The sequence below is a fragment of the Pezoporus flaviventris genome, unplaced genomic scaffold (assembly GCF_033815535.1).
Source record: "Pezoporus flaviventris isolate CSIRO_AGI_PZ_B2104156 unplaced genomic scaffold, CSIRO_AGI_Pfla_v1 ptg000001l, whole genome shotgun sequence".
Lineage (NCBI taxonomy): Eukaryota > Metazoa > Chordata > Aves > Psittaciformes > Psittacidae > Pezoporus > Pezoporus flaviventris.
In genome coordinates, this window is record NW_026892549.1 from 932,101 (window position 1) to 949,615 (window position 17,515).

Here is a 17,515-nt window from a genome sequence, read left to right on the forward strand (position 1 = left end):
TTTCCACTTCATAGAACACAGAAGAAAACTGTATGTTCTATGTTCCAGTACACAGAACATATGTATTACTTACTTCCAAGCAAGTAATACATAAATTTGTGTCCATGTAGCACAATTTATTTCAGTTCATAATACCATCATAACAGAAAGGTGTAAATCAAAAGCCAATATACTGTCATATTAAAAAGCATATACAAGCAGAATCCCTGAAATATGTTCAGATTACTGTATTTCTTTTATGGTGACTGTTGCTGGAACAATTTTCAAACAAGGAAACATGCCAGTTCTGTGCTGCACCTAATTAGTGATAAAAAGATTATTATTCTTCAAATTATTAAAATATAGTTTAGTATATCCTAGTAGAAAATTACAGAAAAGAAGGACATGTATTTTGTTAAAACACATCTGGCTTTGATCCACAGCATTCCAACAAATGCTTTCAACTGTGATTTTGTTACCAAAGTGTCACAGCATCTTACATGAGTCAGTAAACTTATTACAGTGTTAGCAGAAGCTGTCAAACTCTTACAAATTCAGAGCATGTACTTGGATAGAAATTATTTAATATTTGCAACATCACCCAGTTTGAAAAATGAATTCACAGCATGTATTTTCAGAAACAGACTTGAGATATTTTGTAAATAAGCAGGTGACGTTTCACTTGCTGCATTTTTAAGAGTACAGATGCTAGGAGGTTGAATTACAAAATTATAAACTTCTTTTTTTTTCTCTTTTCTCATCACATCTGCCAGATATTTGCAATTTTCTGTCATAAAATGTATTCTCTTCAAACAGAAACTAGTCAAGTTTAATTTTAAATTGAATGGTTCAAGTTTATCAATTTTTCTTTGCTCTTGTAATGCAATCAGATTTACTAGTAATACCAAAACATTTTTATGGAGCATCTTTCATCCTGACAGTTCTTCCAAAGCTGTGCAAAATCTCTCAGGTTATGTGCAATTCCATTTCCACTCATAATACTGCCATTTTCAGGAGAGAAAGAACCTATTTAAGTTATGACAGCAGAAGTACCACAACAGTTCTTCAGAGAGGATGTAACTCTTAACACAATCTTAGTTTAGAGTTGCAAAAAGGAACATGAGGGACATACTACTGCCATGAGGGAACAACTACAGTCATCAAAACACCTTTTAATTTGCTTATTGCTGAGTGGATCTAAGGCAACCCAATAGTCAGCAGTACCATTTTTAACTCTAATACTATCCAAATCTCTATTTCCAGCAGTCCCATTTCTTTTCTAAATAACTAAATTCTTTCTAGGTTCACTCTATCATTTACTGACATTAACTGTAGCAAAATGTCCCAGGGGAGGACTGAGACCAGTAATGTTCAACTGTCTAGCAGTGGCAGGTCAGAGAAATGAAATTGTACTAGAAACCCTGCAGAGGTTTGATGGGAAGCTGATACAGACTGTGCCCTCCATGCTGAGTTTCACTGTGAGTTCAAAACTCATTTACACAGAATACACTGTTCTAACCTGGATCATGTAAAACAATTTCATTTCTTCCATCCAATTCAACATTTTACCTGAGATCTATATGCCTTGCAACTGAAGCAACAACTAGTCATGCAGAACTTTACCCTCAAAGGGTTTATGAAAAACCTATTTAGACTCATATGCTGCAATTCAACTTTTCTTTTTACTGCAGAAAACCAACAAGATTAAACTACATCTCTTAATTTCCCTCTAGGAAGCATTCTGGACAATACTGAAACAGAAATCCTTCAACAAAGATAATGAAGCTCAGCAGAAGACATGGCACTCTCCCTCCATATGAGTCCTACTATGGATGGAGTAAGCTTATCCTGTCAGGAAAACATCGCTTTCCTAACTTGAATCTTCCAGAACTCAAGCTCTGTATCTGTGATTCTGCATGCTAACAGCCTTACTTTAATCAGCCTTACTTTAATGGCATCAGCATACAAGTAACAAAGCTAATGACTTGCTCATCTAGCTTGCATATTTGGTCATATGTAGAAGAGCACTACACTGGCTACAAAAGTGGGCATTTAGATATAGGAAAAAAGGGACTTTAGAACTTTACATGAGACTGCAACACAAATCTTCTTGAGAAAACTTGGCATATGTTAGTTTCCCCCAAACAGGGAAAAGAAAACAAGCACAAACCCCCTACAAATAGCTATAATAATTTTTATACCATATAATGATGCTCAGTTCTCCTGTATATATTTTTGAGCACTGAAATGTTCATTTCCAGCCACTCTAAAAGTTATTGCCTAGTCTTACAGAAAATGAGGCACAAGAAGTGAAATGGATTATTTGAGAACAAAGCAAAGTAAGCAAGTTCATGTATCACAGGTCCATGTTCAGACTGTCAAGCCTGGGGTTTCTAACCGAGTTGACTCTAAGATTCTGTGCCACATGCTAATTGCTACATGCTTGTCCTGGAGGAGCTGAAGGGCAAGCCAGATTAGAGGGCTCTTGCTACAAATCAGAACTCAGGCTCCCATTTTTGTGTCTATGCAACCAGCACAGAACTGATCCCACAGCCTTCAAGCACAACATGCTGCAGCAAGAGCTCCTCTCTTAACAGTGTGTGTTTTAACACATGCAGCAGCCCTAGAGATGGAAAATCCAAGCACAGGTAAGATGCCTTTACACTGGGAGCAAGGCAGACACCTGCCATGATGGCTGCAAATGGTGGCTTCCTGCGAAGACAAGAACTTGCAGTGACTGGACTCAATGACTCCGCTGAAACCACTGCTGAGCAGCTGGCAGTGATAAAAGTTAATTTATTCTCAAGATACTGTGACTGATAATCACATCTATTTTCGGAATTAGATGAGGGTAAAATACAAGGATGGACTACAAGTCTTCATTTCTGACTTACCTGGAGGTATAAAATCCCAAGCAACCAATGCCTTTGTTGAAGTCACAAAAGCAGACCACACACTCTGGGGTCTAGGGGCAAGTTCTCATTAGAGTAGGCTCCTTTCTCCAGCTACAGCTTATTTATTTATTAAAGCTATCTACTTCTGTGGCTTTCAGGCCAGATTTTGACAAGAAGCATTACTGCCTCCATGTCTCAGGAGCAGCACCTAGAGATTCCCATGTTAGAGCTTTCAAAATGTTACTCTGCAGTGAGACCTTCTCAAAAAAAAAGGTAACATGAGACCGAAGGAAAAAGCCTCCACGTTTTGAAAAAAATAAGATGATGTTTGCTGAAGTACCTTCCTGGCATCACAATAGCGTAGCCCAAAGGACTGGAACTGTGGGAAGAAGGCTGGCTGGACAGCTGCAATCTGTGTGTAGAGCTCTGCAGGCCGTGACATGGCAGGGGTTCCTGAAAGCAAGATCACTCTCCTGGCAGCCTGGGAAAGCAAAATAGAATATTGTCATCATACAGCTTACAATATAAGCAGAACCTGCAAAGTACTCATCCCCAGTCCTGAAAGAAAGTCCCACAGCCATGGTCCAGCACCCTAAATGGAGGAGTGCTTCACCACCCACAGATACTTGCAGCCTTTGCTGCCTGAAGACACTTAAGGACAGTGCTTAAAACTTCTAGGACACAAGAAAAAAAAACATGCTGTAAGGGAAGGGGACATCAATTTTTACGACATTACTTTCTGAATTTGTACTTACCCACTAGGCATGTTAATAGCTTATGCCTGGCTCAAGATTTCATTTGTCATCAGATGTCACAGGAAAGTGACACACCCTTTTCAGGTACATCCTCACCTCCAAAATAAATTCTCTTGTAATAAACCTGCCACAGCAAGCCACAAATAGATTGTCTTCCTCAGAAAAGCAGAAAAGATCCAGAGAAGTAGGATTTTTTCTTACTTTTAGTTCTTTTTCCTTTCAAAATTCTACTAGCAAGGAGAGAAAGATGCTGCCTGAAGCAGGACCAGAAGATGCCAATCTGACAGCCATGGTGAGTCTAGGCACAGCTGGCTGGATGCTAGAACATGAGTTCATAAATACGAATCATGTAAGAAGATTGTAAAACATGTTGTAAGGGACACAGGAAGGGGGTGGGAAACCTGTATCTAAACTATGTGCTTCCAAAAAGATTACGCTATAGACATAAAAAAAAAAGTTACAGGCATAAAAGCCTTTCTACCCTCATACCTCCATTATTACCTAATTCTGTTCTTGGGTGAGAGCTGTGAATTTTTACTGCTGTAACTTCACATACAGTAGTTAAATTACACATGCCTTGTAATTTCCTGCATGGTTTAATGCAGATTCATTAAAATAACAAAGAGATTCTTGAGTGACATCTGTACCAACAGCTTATTCACATTTAAATGAAAAAGAAAATTAAATTCTTTTATCATTTCACTGAGATCTACCAGTCAACCCAAATCTATTCAGCTGATTCATCCACTCACCAACCAAACCTGGTAGAAAAAAAGAGTTCACAGATCAGCTACCGGAAATTAACTTCAGGACTCTATCAGATATTTATATATAGGTTGTAGTCAAAGTGGGATTTGCGTTCTCCCAATAAATTCCCATAAGCATTTAAGGCAATTCCCATAAGCATTTAAAAAAGCAGGATATTTATTGAACTTACTAAAAGCAGAGGTCAAACCTTTGGATATGTCAGAACATAAGAGTTAGTTTGCACAAGACAGAGGAGTCCTAAAGACCAAAGATACCAGATCCCATGAGGAAACACAGTGATAAAACAGAAATGATGTCAGTTTTAGAAATTAAGGTAACAGTGGAGGCAGCTGAGCAGAACCTAGACAATATGTGATCCCCTGTAGGAACCCTTTGAGGAGTAAACTCACACCATCCTGAGAAACCTGTTGAAACACAAGAGAAGCTAATCCCACATGTGCAAGAAACCTCCAAATTAAACTTCTTCTTCCTGGGCTAACAGAAAACTACTGATAGGAAAAAAACAACATGAAGGTCATGCAATTACAGACAGCTCATTTTAAAATAACTCTGGATTAATCTAAAGCAAGAAACATTCACTCAAACAGACCAGGGACATATTAAATGCAACATAAACCCAACTGTGTTAAAAGGTTTTATGCCATTCTCAAGACTTCTTTCTGGAGGGTGTTCCCTAGGAACTACATGAGACAAGGTTGGAACACTAAACCCCCAGTAGTCAAAACAATTAAGACTACTTCCCCAGTCCCTAGATAGGTACCCAAAGACAGAATGATGAAATTACATGTTATCTGAATTCTAAACTTGTCCAGCTGCAGCTTTGCCGTGCACAACTTACTTCTGGACAGAGCATCTAACCACTGCAAGCACCTACCAAGGGCTGGGATACATCTTCTACAATTAACCATTTTAAGCAAATTGAGAAGTAAAACACAGCAAGAAAAAACAAACCAATAAAACAAATAAAAAAAAAACATTAGCTCTACGAGAACCATGAAAAACTTAAATTAGTTCCAGAAGATTGTGTGGAACACAGGTGATAAAATTCTTTATCCCAAGGGTCCCTTTAAGTTTTAAAATCCATGCCAGAAGGAGCCGAAGAAAGAAGGAAAAAAAATAAATCTTAGGAAGACAAGCTTCCAAGTGTTGAAGGCTTACTTAAAGTCTGGATGAAAGAAACAGCTTTGATTCACATTTGCTTTTCTAGTGGCAACTCATTTTGAATAGATGCCAATAAAGATTTGCTCCCACAGAGAAGTCTCTGCTGATCACTGCTTAATTCTTGTTTCCTGCTGGAGCTTCTGTGCTGTCAAGAGTGAGAACTTATCCTCTTTCTTGGGAGGTCTGTAAGAATAATATGGAACAGCAGCACAGAAAATAAGATTGCAGGGAGCAGAAAGGACTTTCTAGCAAAACCAGATCTGTAATCAATTGATACATATTTCCACATAAGAGAACTAACATTAGGTGCTCATCAGCATTTAGGCATGAAATTAAATCTTCCCTAGAAACGCTCCTCTCTCATGGGTCTCTGTGACTGTTCTTAGAACTACTTTCTTGTGAAAAAGGAAACTTTCTTGTGTTTAAGGGAACTCTGACAGTAGCTTGACTAGTGGAGACCCGGTCTACAGCTCATTTACTAAGTTACATTAAGACAGTTGTGGCTTTTTAGCATTATGCTTGCACACACAATACACCAGCAAGAATTAATTCTACAGCTGTGACATTTACAAAAGTAAGTTTTGAAAGTCAAAGAGTCCAAAACCCTGCACTCAACTGATTCAAAGGGGAGTAGGTGAAGAGGAGGGGTTATGCCACAAACAAATAATTGAGCATGCAAAGAGCCTTGTTAACTTACAGTGGCTGTCCTGTGTTAAATGACTTCCATAGCATGAGCTCTGCCATATGGTAGCAGACTGACATACTTTTTTAGGTAAGTGTGGCTGATTCTGGTTGTACAGTTACTTGTGTCTCCAGTTTTTGCTTACTCTGTCATTCTGAACTGCTTAGCATAAGGATACCTTATCTGGTGAAATAAAATAATCTGGCAGTAACCATAATACAATAATCACCTGATGAAATAGAAGATTTGATAAAGTGTTGTAGCTGTTTTGGGGAGTCTGTTTCTGTATTTGGGTAAGACAGAAAGAGCTCTGCATTCCTAAGATGGTCCTACAGTGGTTATTCACAAAAATATAAATGCCTTTCCCTATTCTTAAGTGAACATCTTAGAGAATGTGTGTCCAAGGGTGACAATCAGCTATGACTGAAGCAAAAAAAAAAAAAAAGGGAAATTGGAACATAACAACAGAAGTGAAGACATAACCTTGAAGCTTCTCCAGTTTCAAGATGAAGCTCCTTCTCTCAGCAGATGATAACACGCAAAGGCTTACTTATCCAATCCATATGGATCTGTAATGCCTAAAGACAGCTTCTATTTATTTCCCACTGGAAAAGGAGATTTCTGTGGTCCCTCCTCACATTCTACCTTCAGCGTTGATCCATTTCCCTCTATTATTTGTGTTTCTTTATTAAAATAAGTACAAAGTATCTTAGACTCCAGACACACAATGTATTTGGGCTTCCATAATAGAAACAAAGACCTTTAACCCTGCAAACATGAGGATGTGCATCATGCTATTAACCTGAACAGCAGCTCAATGGGAACAATCACATTAGTGATATTACCTAAATAATGTGGAACAAAGCCCATAAAGAGCACAAGATGACTAAGACCATTTTATGCCACTGAAATTTTTGATTAGATACTACCTTCTATTTCTCAGTTTCCAACCCAGTTTTTCACCAAGAATTTACTGACATGCTTCAAAGAAACTTATCCATGTTCCACTGGGACCTTCCCCAGTTTCCACTGCGTTGCTGTACCCCATGCAATTACAGAAGAAGAAGAAAGATCATGCAGCACTTTGGCTGGTTGAAGGATGTAGAATCCTTTTCACTCCAGTCCCCAAGAGATCCCATCACTGATCAGTGAAAAACTTTTTGTTTTGCTGTTTCTTCTTCATCTGTGCCCCTGTGGCTTTGCTGTCTTATGGATGCTGGTAGCAAATATACTCCCTCTCCTATGTTCATTTCTTTGGGCCAGTCTAATCTTGGAAGGCAAAAATAAAATGTTTACAAACGGTGTAACACCATGATACTTTCTGCCTCTGAGATGCACGGCAGAGGTGAAGGGAACAACCAGTATTGTCACTACACCCAGGAGAACTTGGTCCCAGTCATGACTGTAAAGAACACAGCAAGGTGACAAGCAGGTCCTGTTACTGATTGCCACAGCTCTGGATAAGGGGCAGGGACAAGCCAGGCATGATCAGGACTTTAGGCAACTCAACCAAAACATCAAAGGACTCTTTTCAACTATGGCTTTCAATCCATCCACCTCCATAATTTTGCAAGGATGCACACAGACTATGTACAAACTCTGCCACCTGGTTCTACGTAGGCAGATGAAGTATTCTCCCCTTGTACAAGTCTGCACACCCACAAGTTTTCACATTCACTGGGAATGGGAAGGCAATAAGAAATGAGGCCTAAACATTTTATTGCTGTTAAGTCAGCTCACCCTATCTTACTGTTTCTCTAACTATTAGTTCCTCTCAAATTTTCGACCAATAACAATAAATTGGGCACAGCATGTCTATATACTTACTCCAAACCAGTGACAACCTATGGCAAGCTACCAGTATCGATAATGGTTACTGCATACATCCAGCCATTGTAAAAGTGCACTAAAAAGTCTTTCTGGTCACTCTTCCCACTGCCCAAAGCCAAACTCTCCTAGATTTCTGTCAGGGTAGCAGCTAACTATGTCGCAAAAGCACTGAATACTACACACACCAAATACTGCGCACACACACACAGAGCCTGTAAGTTTTTTCAATATTAGAAAAATGTCTGTAAGTTCCCAACTGACAAACTTAGGCCACAAATTTAATGCATGGTTCTGCTTAATAATTCCATACTGGACATGCTATGTAATATATGCAAGGAAGCAGAAAAAGATGAATTATTTACTGAGTGGCTAAAAATACCACTTCAAAAACCAGTTAAATGTCAGATATTAAAACTAAAATGAAGCTTTAAATGCTGTAACCATAGGTTAAATATTTCAGAAGTGGAGATTCAGCTTGGCTAACAAGGCAGATTTAAAATTAATATTCAAGGTAAGTCATCTTTATTATTAATGTATTGATTTAATCTGATTATTGTGCAGTTCTGCCTAAATACTCACAACAATTTTTATATGTTACTTATTATTCAAATGGAGAAGTCACAGGAGCAGATTCTATCAAGGTGAAAAGAATCCATTAAGTACGGATGGAAGTGACAGAAACATTTCAGGGTCAGAAAAAATTTAGCTTGGATCTGTCCAGTGTCATTATGGACTCAAGTGTCTGTAGCATGTAAGGACCAAGAATCACATTTCTTAGGTGTTGAGTTTTTTTCCTTCTCTGGCCCCAAAATTCAGGCCAAACCTAAGCTTTCATGGATGAGGATGCTGGGAGCTTTGTGGGAAATATAAACAACTACGGCAATTTAAGAAAGTTTAAAGTAGTATAATGCTAACAACAGTTAGAAATGGCAATGCTTGTGGCAATGCTCTGAAGGCATACAATGCACGAGTTGGCTCCAGCAGCTTTGGTTACAGCACTGGCATGGCTTCACACTGTCACCTTAAGCTAGAGACTGAGGTGCTAGAAGTAGCTTACCTATCAAGGGGCGACCTATGGATGCATGTTTTCTTGGTCTCTTCCAAGAGGCCCAGTGCTACTCTTTTAGGCCTTTTAACCTAAAGAAGGCAAGAGCAAGAATATTCTCCCCCAGCAGCATGTTTCCATGTTTATCAATGTCTTTTATTTAATAATCTCAAAGCGCCATGTAAGATACTGAAAATACTCAATTTTTACCACATTGACTATTTACTAAAAAGATGACACAGTACAGTTGTTAAACCCAGTATTCAAGTGATGAAAATGTCTCATATTTTGGCAGTCATTCAAATACGAAAGCATTGCTGTGACGTGCTGTGCCAACAGTGAACACAGCATCACTCAATAATACTTGAGGATAAAGCTGCCAAAGGGACTAATTTTAAAGGAAAACACCTGTGTTGGAAAACAAGGAGGGCAAAAGAGTAGCTATTACAGCAAATACTCACTTTAGAAGTTATAGTCAGCAAGCAGAATAAAATTTACCTGAACATCTACCCTCAACTACCTGGTGCTGTATGCTGTTTATAGGCGAGATAATGCATGATATGAACACGAAAATCTTATGCTTTCAGAACACTGAAATTCAGTTTCAGAAGCACCAGTTCTCAATACTTTAAGACCAGTGATGTGGCAGCATAAAAATGTAAGTTCTCAGTAAGTGCATAAAGGCAATTAACCTCTGCCTAACAGCTACCATCTTTCATTCTCGTATCTTTTAGCATGCAAATGATTTTGCCAAGCTGATCCTTACAAAGCTACAAGTAGGAAAGGATGAGACCACCTTTTGAGCATTTTGTAAAGAGATGAATTTTCCTCCATAAGGAATTTCCTCCAATGAGGTTATTTTCCACCATTTTCAGATATAAACTCTAATTATTGTAATCCAAACTGCTCATAAAATTGGACCTCCTACTTAAGTTTCCAAATGTTACAAGCCTGAAGTGATTTGAAAGCCAAGAGAAGAGTCAGGCCTTTAAAGGGAACAACGAAGCTATTCAAGGACAACCACCTTCAACATGCCATTAAGAATCTTTCATATAAAAGTAGGTTGCAATAAAGCCATCACAGATCAAATCTCTTTATACACACTTGCTGATAACTGCTGAAGAGGAACCGCATTTACCTTGGTCTAATGTACATGTTCTAATACTCTTTAGTACGTAAAACTACTAGTAACTTTAATCTGCTAAAGGCTACCAGGGAGATTTTTGATTCTCTGATACCAGGACAACAGGTAGACATGAAAATTTACATTTCTCCTGTTACTGCATAATTGAATATTGCCTCCTTCCTGTGGGCCACTTGTCTTGCTAACCCCACATTTTGCCATTTCCTACTAGCTTTGTACATTTAACCAGGAGGAGTGCTCCTGAACCCCAGCCACACAAATTCACTGAATGCTTGCAGGAACAGAGTAAAGCCCTAAACCAAAGCCAAGGAACAAACCTATGTAATGTCACTTTGATATACAGCAGCAATTTGTGCGTCAAGAAGTAACTGATAGTGATTATTAAACAAGCTATATTGATACTACTATTCTTTCTGCTCTCCGTGAACACATCCAGAAAGTTTTCCCATCCGGTAAGATATTCCCTTTTCCCCATCACCATAAAACTCATCAGTGGCAGTACTTCTGAAGTTCTTTTGTTAGGTTTTACTATCTAACATTTGTATGGAAACAAATGACTAAGCCAGAGACAAATTTTGCTCTGGGATCTACAACACTACCTGGATTTCCACTTGCGCACCAGAATTCATTTGCTGGCTCCTAAACCTGGTAACTGGAGCAACATCGCTTTGGGAGCCTGACCTTAGCTGCTGGAGGTTTAGCATCCAGAATACGCACCTTGAGTAGAGGCATGGCAGCCCGACATCGTGCAGTTTTTATGTTCTTTAGGAAATGCGATTCATCCTGAAACGAAACAAGCATGAAAGTGAAGACAGTTCTGAGCCATAGTCCAACTGCAGGCTACAGGAGAAATTCCCAGTATTTTCTGCTATCTAATATTTCAAACCTATCACCCCAGAGGATATTTCAAGCACTGGGGTAGCCATATCAAATCCTAAGTGAAAAGACAGCATGGGGAATAGCAGGCTTTCCTACATTCAAACCCACAGTGGCAAGCAAACAGCACAGAAATCAAACCTTAAGGCTACGAATCTCAAATGACCAGATACAAGTGAGCAGAGGGGGCTGGAGAGGGAAGGAGAAACAGGAACATTATTTCTACCACCAATACTCATTTGCCCCTGTGTGTCCTTTAAATGAGAAAATACAGGAGGCCTATACAGTTCCACTTCCCTAAATAAGGGGTTAATGAAAATGATGAGGGGGAAAAAAAAGAAATCTAATTAGGATCCAACTGTTCTGCTGATAGGGCTCACCAGGTGGATAACAACCTCCTACTTGAGATATCACCCCCAGACAGACTTCATTTCTACTGCTGTAGCAAGGCAGAACTTAGACACAAAAAGGAGTCAGTGACCTCTAAGGGTACATTCTCATCTTTACACTTGTGGATGAGCACGTGACCATGCATGAAAAGACAACACAACTGGTTAGCCTCTCAGACACTGCCTTCTCCCTCCTGATTAACAAATAAGCTAGATTAATGTTCCCAGACATCAAAAGAAGACTGTGAGAAAAAGCAGGGAAGCTCTGCACTCAATAAGACTACTCTCATCTGTAAAAATATATACAGGGTCCAAATTTGAACACATAAACACACAGAAAGAATATCTGCCATCTCACAGTTTCAGCGCAGTAGTCCTAGAGCCCAAGTCCCTTCACTTCAAGCACCACCATATGAAAGTAATAGTTCACATTTCCGCCCTGACAGAATAGCTTGTCAGGGAGTGCGCAGCGGATAAAAATAAAAATGGAGGGGGGAGGGAACCAATTCCTCCATAAATAGTTTGATCTCCAGAGAACTCCATCTATTCCCACATTCCCTTCTGATGCTGAGAAACAAAATGATTATTACACTCTAATTGTCATGATCTTAGGGACAGGTACATACATGTGCTGAAAACTAGACTGAGAACATCAAACACAGTAAGCTACAGATATACTTTTGGTCTCTATTGATCCAAGCTGGATTTGAAACACTAGATGTTTCGAATTTCTAGTAACAGAAATCTAGAAAAATGCACTTTATCATGACTCTATAAAAGGTTAAATAATGGATTTTAAAGTAATTTACAAAAGAAGTTATACAACTGATCAAAGAAGGCTTAATACAGATTGTCAGTGGAACACAAGCAAAGGGAGGGGTTTTTTTATGCTTTATCCACATACTTGATGTTGAGACGTTATCTGGTTTACTGGATAAACACTAACACCACCCTAAAGTCCAATCCCCTTAAAAGATATGATTCCAAGCCTACTGTATTGAAGCACCACATTAAATACCATTCTCTCCAGCAGAGGACATGCCCAAACACATTGTAATCAGAGGGGCACCATAACAATTAAAAGAGAAAACACAGCTTCAGGAATCATAAATGATTAACTCTACTAGTTATCTCAAAAGGTTTCAGGGAAACCTCCTACTTCTACTCATAAAGACAGCTATGATCGCAGCCCCAATTATGAGTCAGTTTCAGTCTCAAATAAGGCCTGCTTTACACTTTTCCACTGTACAACACAAAGGTCACCCCATTTGCAGCATACAATTAACTTCAAAATTTTAGTGTACCACTTACAATAATAACTACTTGGAAAGTGCTCTGAAGTTGCTTGTCCATCTTGCTGAGGAGGTCAAAGCTGACAATGTTGATCAAGCCTGCTGTTAGATTGTCTTTGCCAGTCACTATGACATTCGTGCTGCCTGGACTCAAGGATGGAAGCCACCTGTGAAATGCCTGGAGGAAGAGGAAAGCAATTAATTGTGTTTTGGTGCTTATGCTCTCTGTCAGGATCACAAAGCACTTCACAAAGCATTCTTAGAAATGCTTAGAACGTGGAGCCACTCCACCCACCACTAGACACAGCACAGTAAGGCTAAACAGTCTCTCCAAGGAAACAACCCTAGTAGTGGGAAGATAAAGAACAAAACTGTAAGGCCAAATCTATCTTCCATAGCTAGGAAGGCTCAAACATGCTCTTTCTTCCCTCTTCTTGAAAACCAAAATCTGATCTGTAATAGAAATTTGCATAACCTCCTGACAATGTTACCCGTTTCGCTCAGAGCCAGAGACAGTGAAAACTACTAACAGGGAAGTTCAGTTTTCCCACTAAACAGCAAACTCAGGCTGTGAAGCACAAACTTTTAAGAGGTAAACATCTCTCACTATAGTAATGTTTACTCCACAGTGAGGATGAAGTACTACTCATCCAGATTGACAAAAAATCATCCACTACCTCTCCTTAAAGCACCTATAAAAAAATACTCCAAACAAACAAAATGAAAAGGTCAAGTTGACAACACACCAGCTGCTCTATGATAGCAGCTGAAATACATGTGTCATTCAAATCAACCTCTTGAAGTGCTCCCCACACCAGAGCAAGATATCCTCCCCCAAAACCCATCTGTTAGCTACTGAGCACCCACCATTTCCCTTGTTATTGTGTCCCAAATGATACCAACCTCTCTGCATCATTTGAGTTCTGCTGATGTTGCTCTGCAGAGAAAGGCTAGGGCTTCAGCAACCAGGATCTGCTTCCCTTTAGGAAAATGTATCCAAGTGGTGATGAGAAATGGCATCTCTGCCTCTAGGCCCTTCACTTGTGGAAGTCCCCCAAGTATCATTCTTCTCCTCTGTTCAGTAACCACATGCAGCAGCCAGAGGAGTTAAATGTGAGCTTCTCACATTTCTCAGTATGTGAGAAACTAACAATTAACTTTCCTTCACCACTTATGAAAAGCACCACAACAAAAAATGGACCAACAAGTGGACAAAGTTAGATCCCAACCAAAAACTATGTGACTAACACTAAGCCAAAACTTAAAGACAAATCTGGCAGCAACAGGGAAGTATATGAAAGCTCCTAGCTGTACTGACCTCTCCTTTTATGAAGGCACATGACTAGTTCACACCATAAAAGTGACCCTGTATTTATTACTTGATGTTGACCTCTGTCCACAAGAAGTGCTTTGAAATTGTTCTGAACATTAATTATTCAAGTTCCATTGCCAAACTCAAAATGTGCATGGCTGCAGTACTTCTCATCCAGAGTATCTGAAATGGTCCTGCCAGCTTCCTATGGGCTCCCAGCAGCCTGAGCCTGGAAAGCCAAAATAAAATGCTAACAACTCTGAGATTAAGACAATTTCTGGCAATTCACCTCCAGAGACACCACAAAACCTTCTACTATTATAGTAAAACACAGGTGTACAACAATGGACAGAGTAGACAATAATAAACTCCACCTTCTTCCACTGTCTGTGACACACTTTAATTAGACTTGCACCTTTTACTTTCACACAACGCAACACAACTCATTCTAAAGCAAACATTCTAACAAAACATCTCCTACAACAGCCTCCTGGGAGTAGGGGAAGGAAGCACTCAAAGAAAGAAAAAAAAAACAAACAACAAACCACCCCACCTCATATTGCTTAATTGAAGGACACCACAGTTTAGCTGGCAGGTGTCCAGTACTTCAGGAAACCAGGGCCCAGTTTGTTACCAGTAGGTATCCCACAGAAGCCTTGAATTTACATGTTGACCCAGAGGTCTACAAGCCTATGAAATATCAAACATGATAAGCATCACTTCTTTGTTCAGAAAACAATTTTCTTTTCCCGTTGCCCAACATTTTGTTGCACTACTGGATATAAAAACAAACACTAAGATGCTCTAACAACCTGCTACAGCACAAAACCAGCAAATCCCAATCAATACACTTCTCATCAATGCAACATTCCAGGGAAAGCTAAACTCCCAACCCTTCTTGCTCAGGCATGAAATTATTGACCTAGAACCTCTGGCTCACCTTTTTCTCCCATAGCGAACATCTCACTAGCCTATGGCAGCTGAACAGTCTCAGTGTAAAAGTCATCACAATACTTTATTTCAAGATATATTTCCCAACTATGCAAGCTTTCTTGGGCTTCTGATTTTTAATAAAGGACTCAGAGGAGTCAGCAGCACACAGTGGACAAGTCAAAAGATATTATGACAGACACTTAATGATGGTGAGAATGGAGCCTCTTAAACAAAGTGGAGAATCCCAGCATCTGGGCTTCTGTTCCAGCCAAGGGACTGGCAAATACTGCTATGAAGGACTTGAACAATTCTCTACAACAGAGAATTGTTTGAATGCAATTACTGTCTTTGGCACTGGTGAGTAGAACACCCCATTAGAGCCAGCTGACTTGCAGGGAGCAAAGTTAACAGAGGGTCAGGGAGATACTTTCCCTAGATGTCCCTCTTTCCAGCAGATCATCTGGACCACAAAACGAAAATCAGCCAATAAAATCAAATATGCTTATACCATACAGTCACTGCCATGCAATTCCCCTCTCCCCCTCTTAACACACATCTTTTTAAAATTTTAACTTACACAGAATGCAACACAGCACAACCATCACACATGCTCTCTAGCAGCCACCTGCGCATGCTCAAGTTCACAGTACCTCTGCCCATGTAAACCTCACAGAAGAAGGAGTCACCACCAGCAAGGGCCATTCCTTCTGGTAATACGCAGCAATGCAGATTGCCTGGACAGTCTTGCCCAAGCCCATGTCATCCGCAATAAGTAAACGTCCGTTTCTTAAAATTGCAAAGCTGGGGAAAAGAGAGAGAGGAATTAAGTAAGAGTCAAGAACTGGATTACTATGTGTCATGGCAGCCAAGATGAGCACAACTCCACCAAGCTTATAATGCGGATCACCTGGAAGTGATCTGGGTTCTTCAGTAAACCTGGAGCCCTTCCCTTTGTCTTAACACAAGTGAGCAATTCTCACAAACCTTTCAAACTTGAAAGCTCTTCAGCAGTGGTTCAACCCAATCTTTAGAGACTTTGATTTCATGAGTAGCCATCTCAAGACCTACAGTTATTTAAAACACATTCTTTCCACGATATTACTCAAATCCTGTCCCAGAGCTCATCCTGGCTGAGCTAAGAAAATATCAGTAACAGTGCCCTTTTAACATCAGTAAGTACAGGCTTTCATGGATTGCATCTTGAAGTCAACAACTAATGACCATATGTGATGGGGACAGAGCCATTTAAAAGTTTATCTCTACATACAATTAGCCACTTTAAATCTTCCAGTGCCTGGGTCCCATTTGCTGGCACTTTCCCATGTGCAGTTATTATTCAAAAAACAACAACAAGAGATGTACTTTGAAAAAAAAAAACACAACAAAACCAAACAAAAAACGGTGACCTTAAAACATAAAAAAATCATATGACAATTAGGCACACACTGATTCACCAGAGGGAGATCAGAAATGTATCATTTGAACAATTTTATGAGACTAACAAAATGACTCACGATAAAGAATTCTAGGTAGAAACAGAATAGATGTGTCACTCAAAATAAATCCACAACACCACCCCAACAAAACAAACCATACCACACCGAATAACCAAGAGCCCTGAGCAACAGAGCGTAACAGCCCAAGACTCTGAGGTAATGCTGAACCCTCCATAGAAGATAATGCAGTCTGGGTACCAATATAGAGTACACCATTCTAGGCAAGGACTAGCTCTTAATAGCATGCAAAAAGGACATACTTCACACCTTCCCGTTGAAAGGGCATGAGGCTCTTCACAATTCTGGAGTCCACTACTGAAAGGTCAGCATCAGGAATGTCTGTCTGTGATGTAGTTCTCTGTATCTGAGCAGCAAAGGTCTGTATCACTGCCTCTGGCAGCGGCTCCACTTCTACTGACGCAAGGCTCTGTAACACTTCCACTGCAAAGAACAGAACATTTTATTATCAGAAAGGGGCAACATACGCACAACTTACATTATGGATGTTAGGGAACACCCTCAGCCTCATTAACAATTATTATTTCCTATCCTGAAACAGCTCTAGAAAGTACTGCATCATGCACAGGTGTTGACCTGACCTCTTCCCTAAAGTCTATTTCAGAGCCACATGATGAATCACATCTCCTCCCCTCATATTTAGACTTGGTTATAAAAAAATCCCAAACCCTGAGTCTGATGCCATCATTCAGAGATGATTGCTACTAATATAGCTGGAGCTGGATTATTCACACTGAGTGCAGCTTAGGGCACACTATACTGATAAATAAAAGTACTGATTTGAACAAAAGAACTCCTGAAGCCTAGAAAGCAGGGGCATCTTTATCCTGACCTTGGGATTATGCATTAAACACCTATGAGGTCTCCACTGTCTCTGAGTGATCAGGATTGACCCGAGACACAGTTACCTAAAGAATATCATACAACTTCAGCTCTGAAAA

General features: G+C 39.7%; 1 protein-coding gene across 1 annotated transcript in view; it reads right to left on the reverse strand.

Moving 5' to 3' along the window:
- SMARCAL1 (SWI/SNF related, matrix associated, actin dependent regulator of chromatin, subfamily a like 1) overlaps positions 1 to 17,515 on the reverse strand; it is a 40,712-nt gene that overhangs the window by 13,942 nt on the left and 9,255 nt on the right. Inside the window, exons 5-9 of the mRNA XM_061458897.1 lie at positions 16,817 to 16,997; positions 15,711 to 15,861; positions 12,835 to 12,993; positions 10,976 to 11,041; positions 3,214 to 3,354 (exon numbers count right to left, since the gene is read on the reverse strand). Of these exons, the coding sequence (XP_061314881.1) occupies positions 3,214 to 3,354; positions 10,976 to 11,041; positions 12,835 to 12,993; positions 15,711 to 15,861; positions 16,817 to 16,997 (698 nt within the window). The remainder of the gene's footprint in view (positions 1 to 3,213; positions 3,355 to 10,975; positions 11,042 to 12,834; positions 12,994 to 15,710; positions 15,862 to 16,816; positions 16,998 to 17,515) is intronic.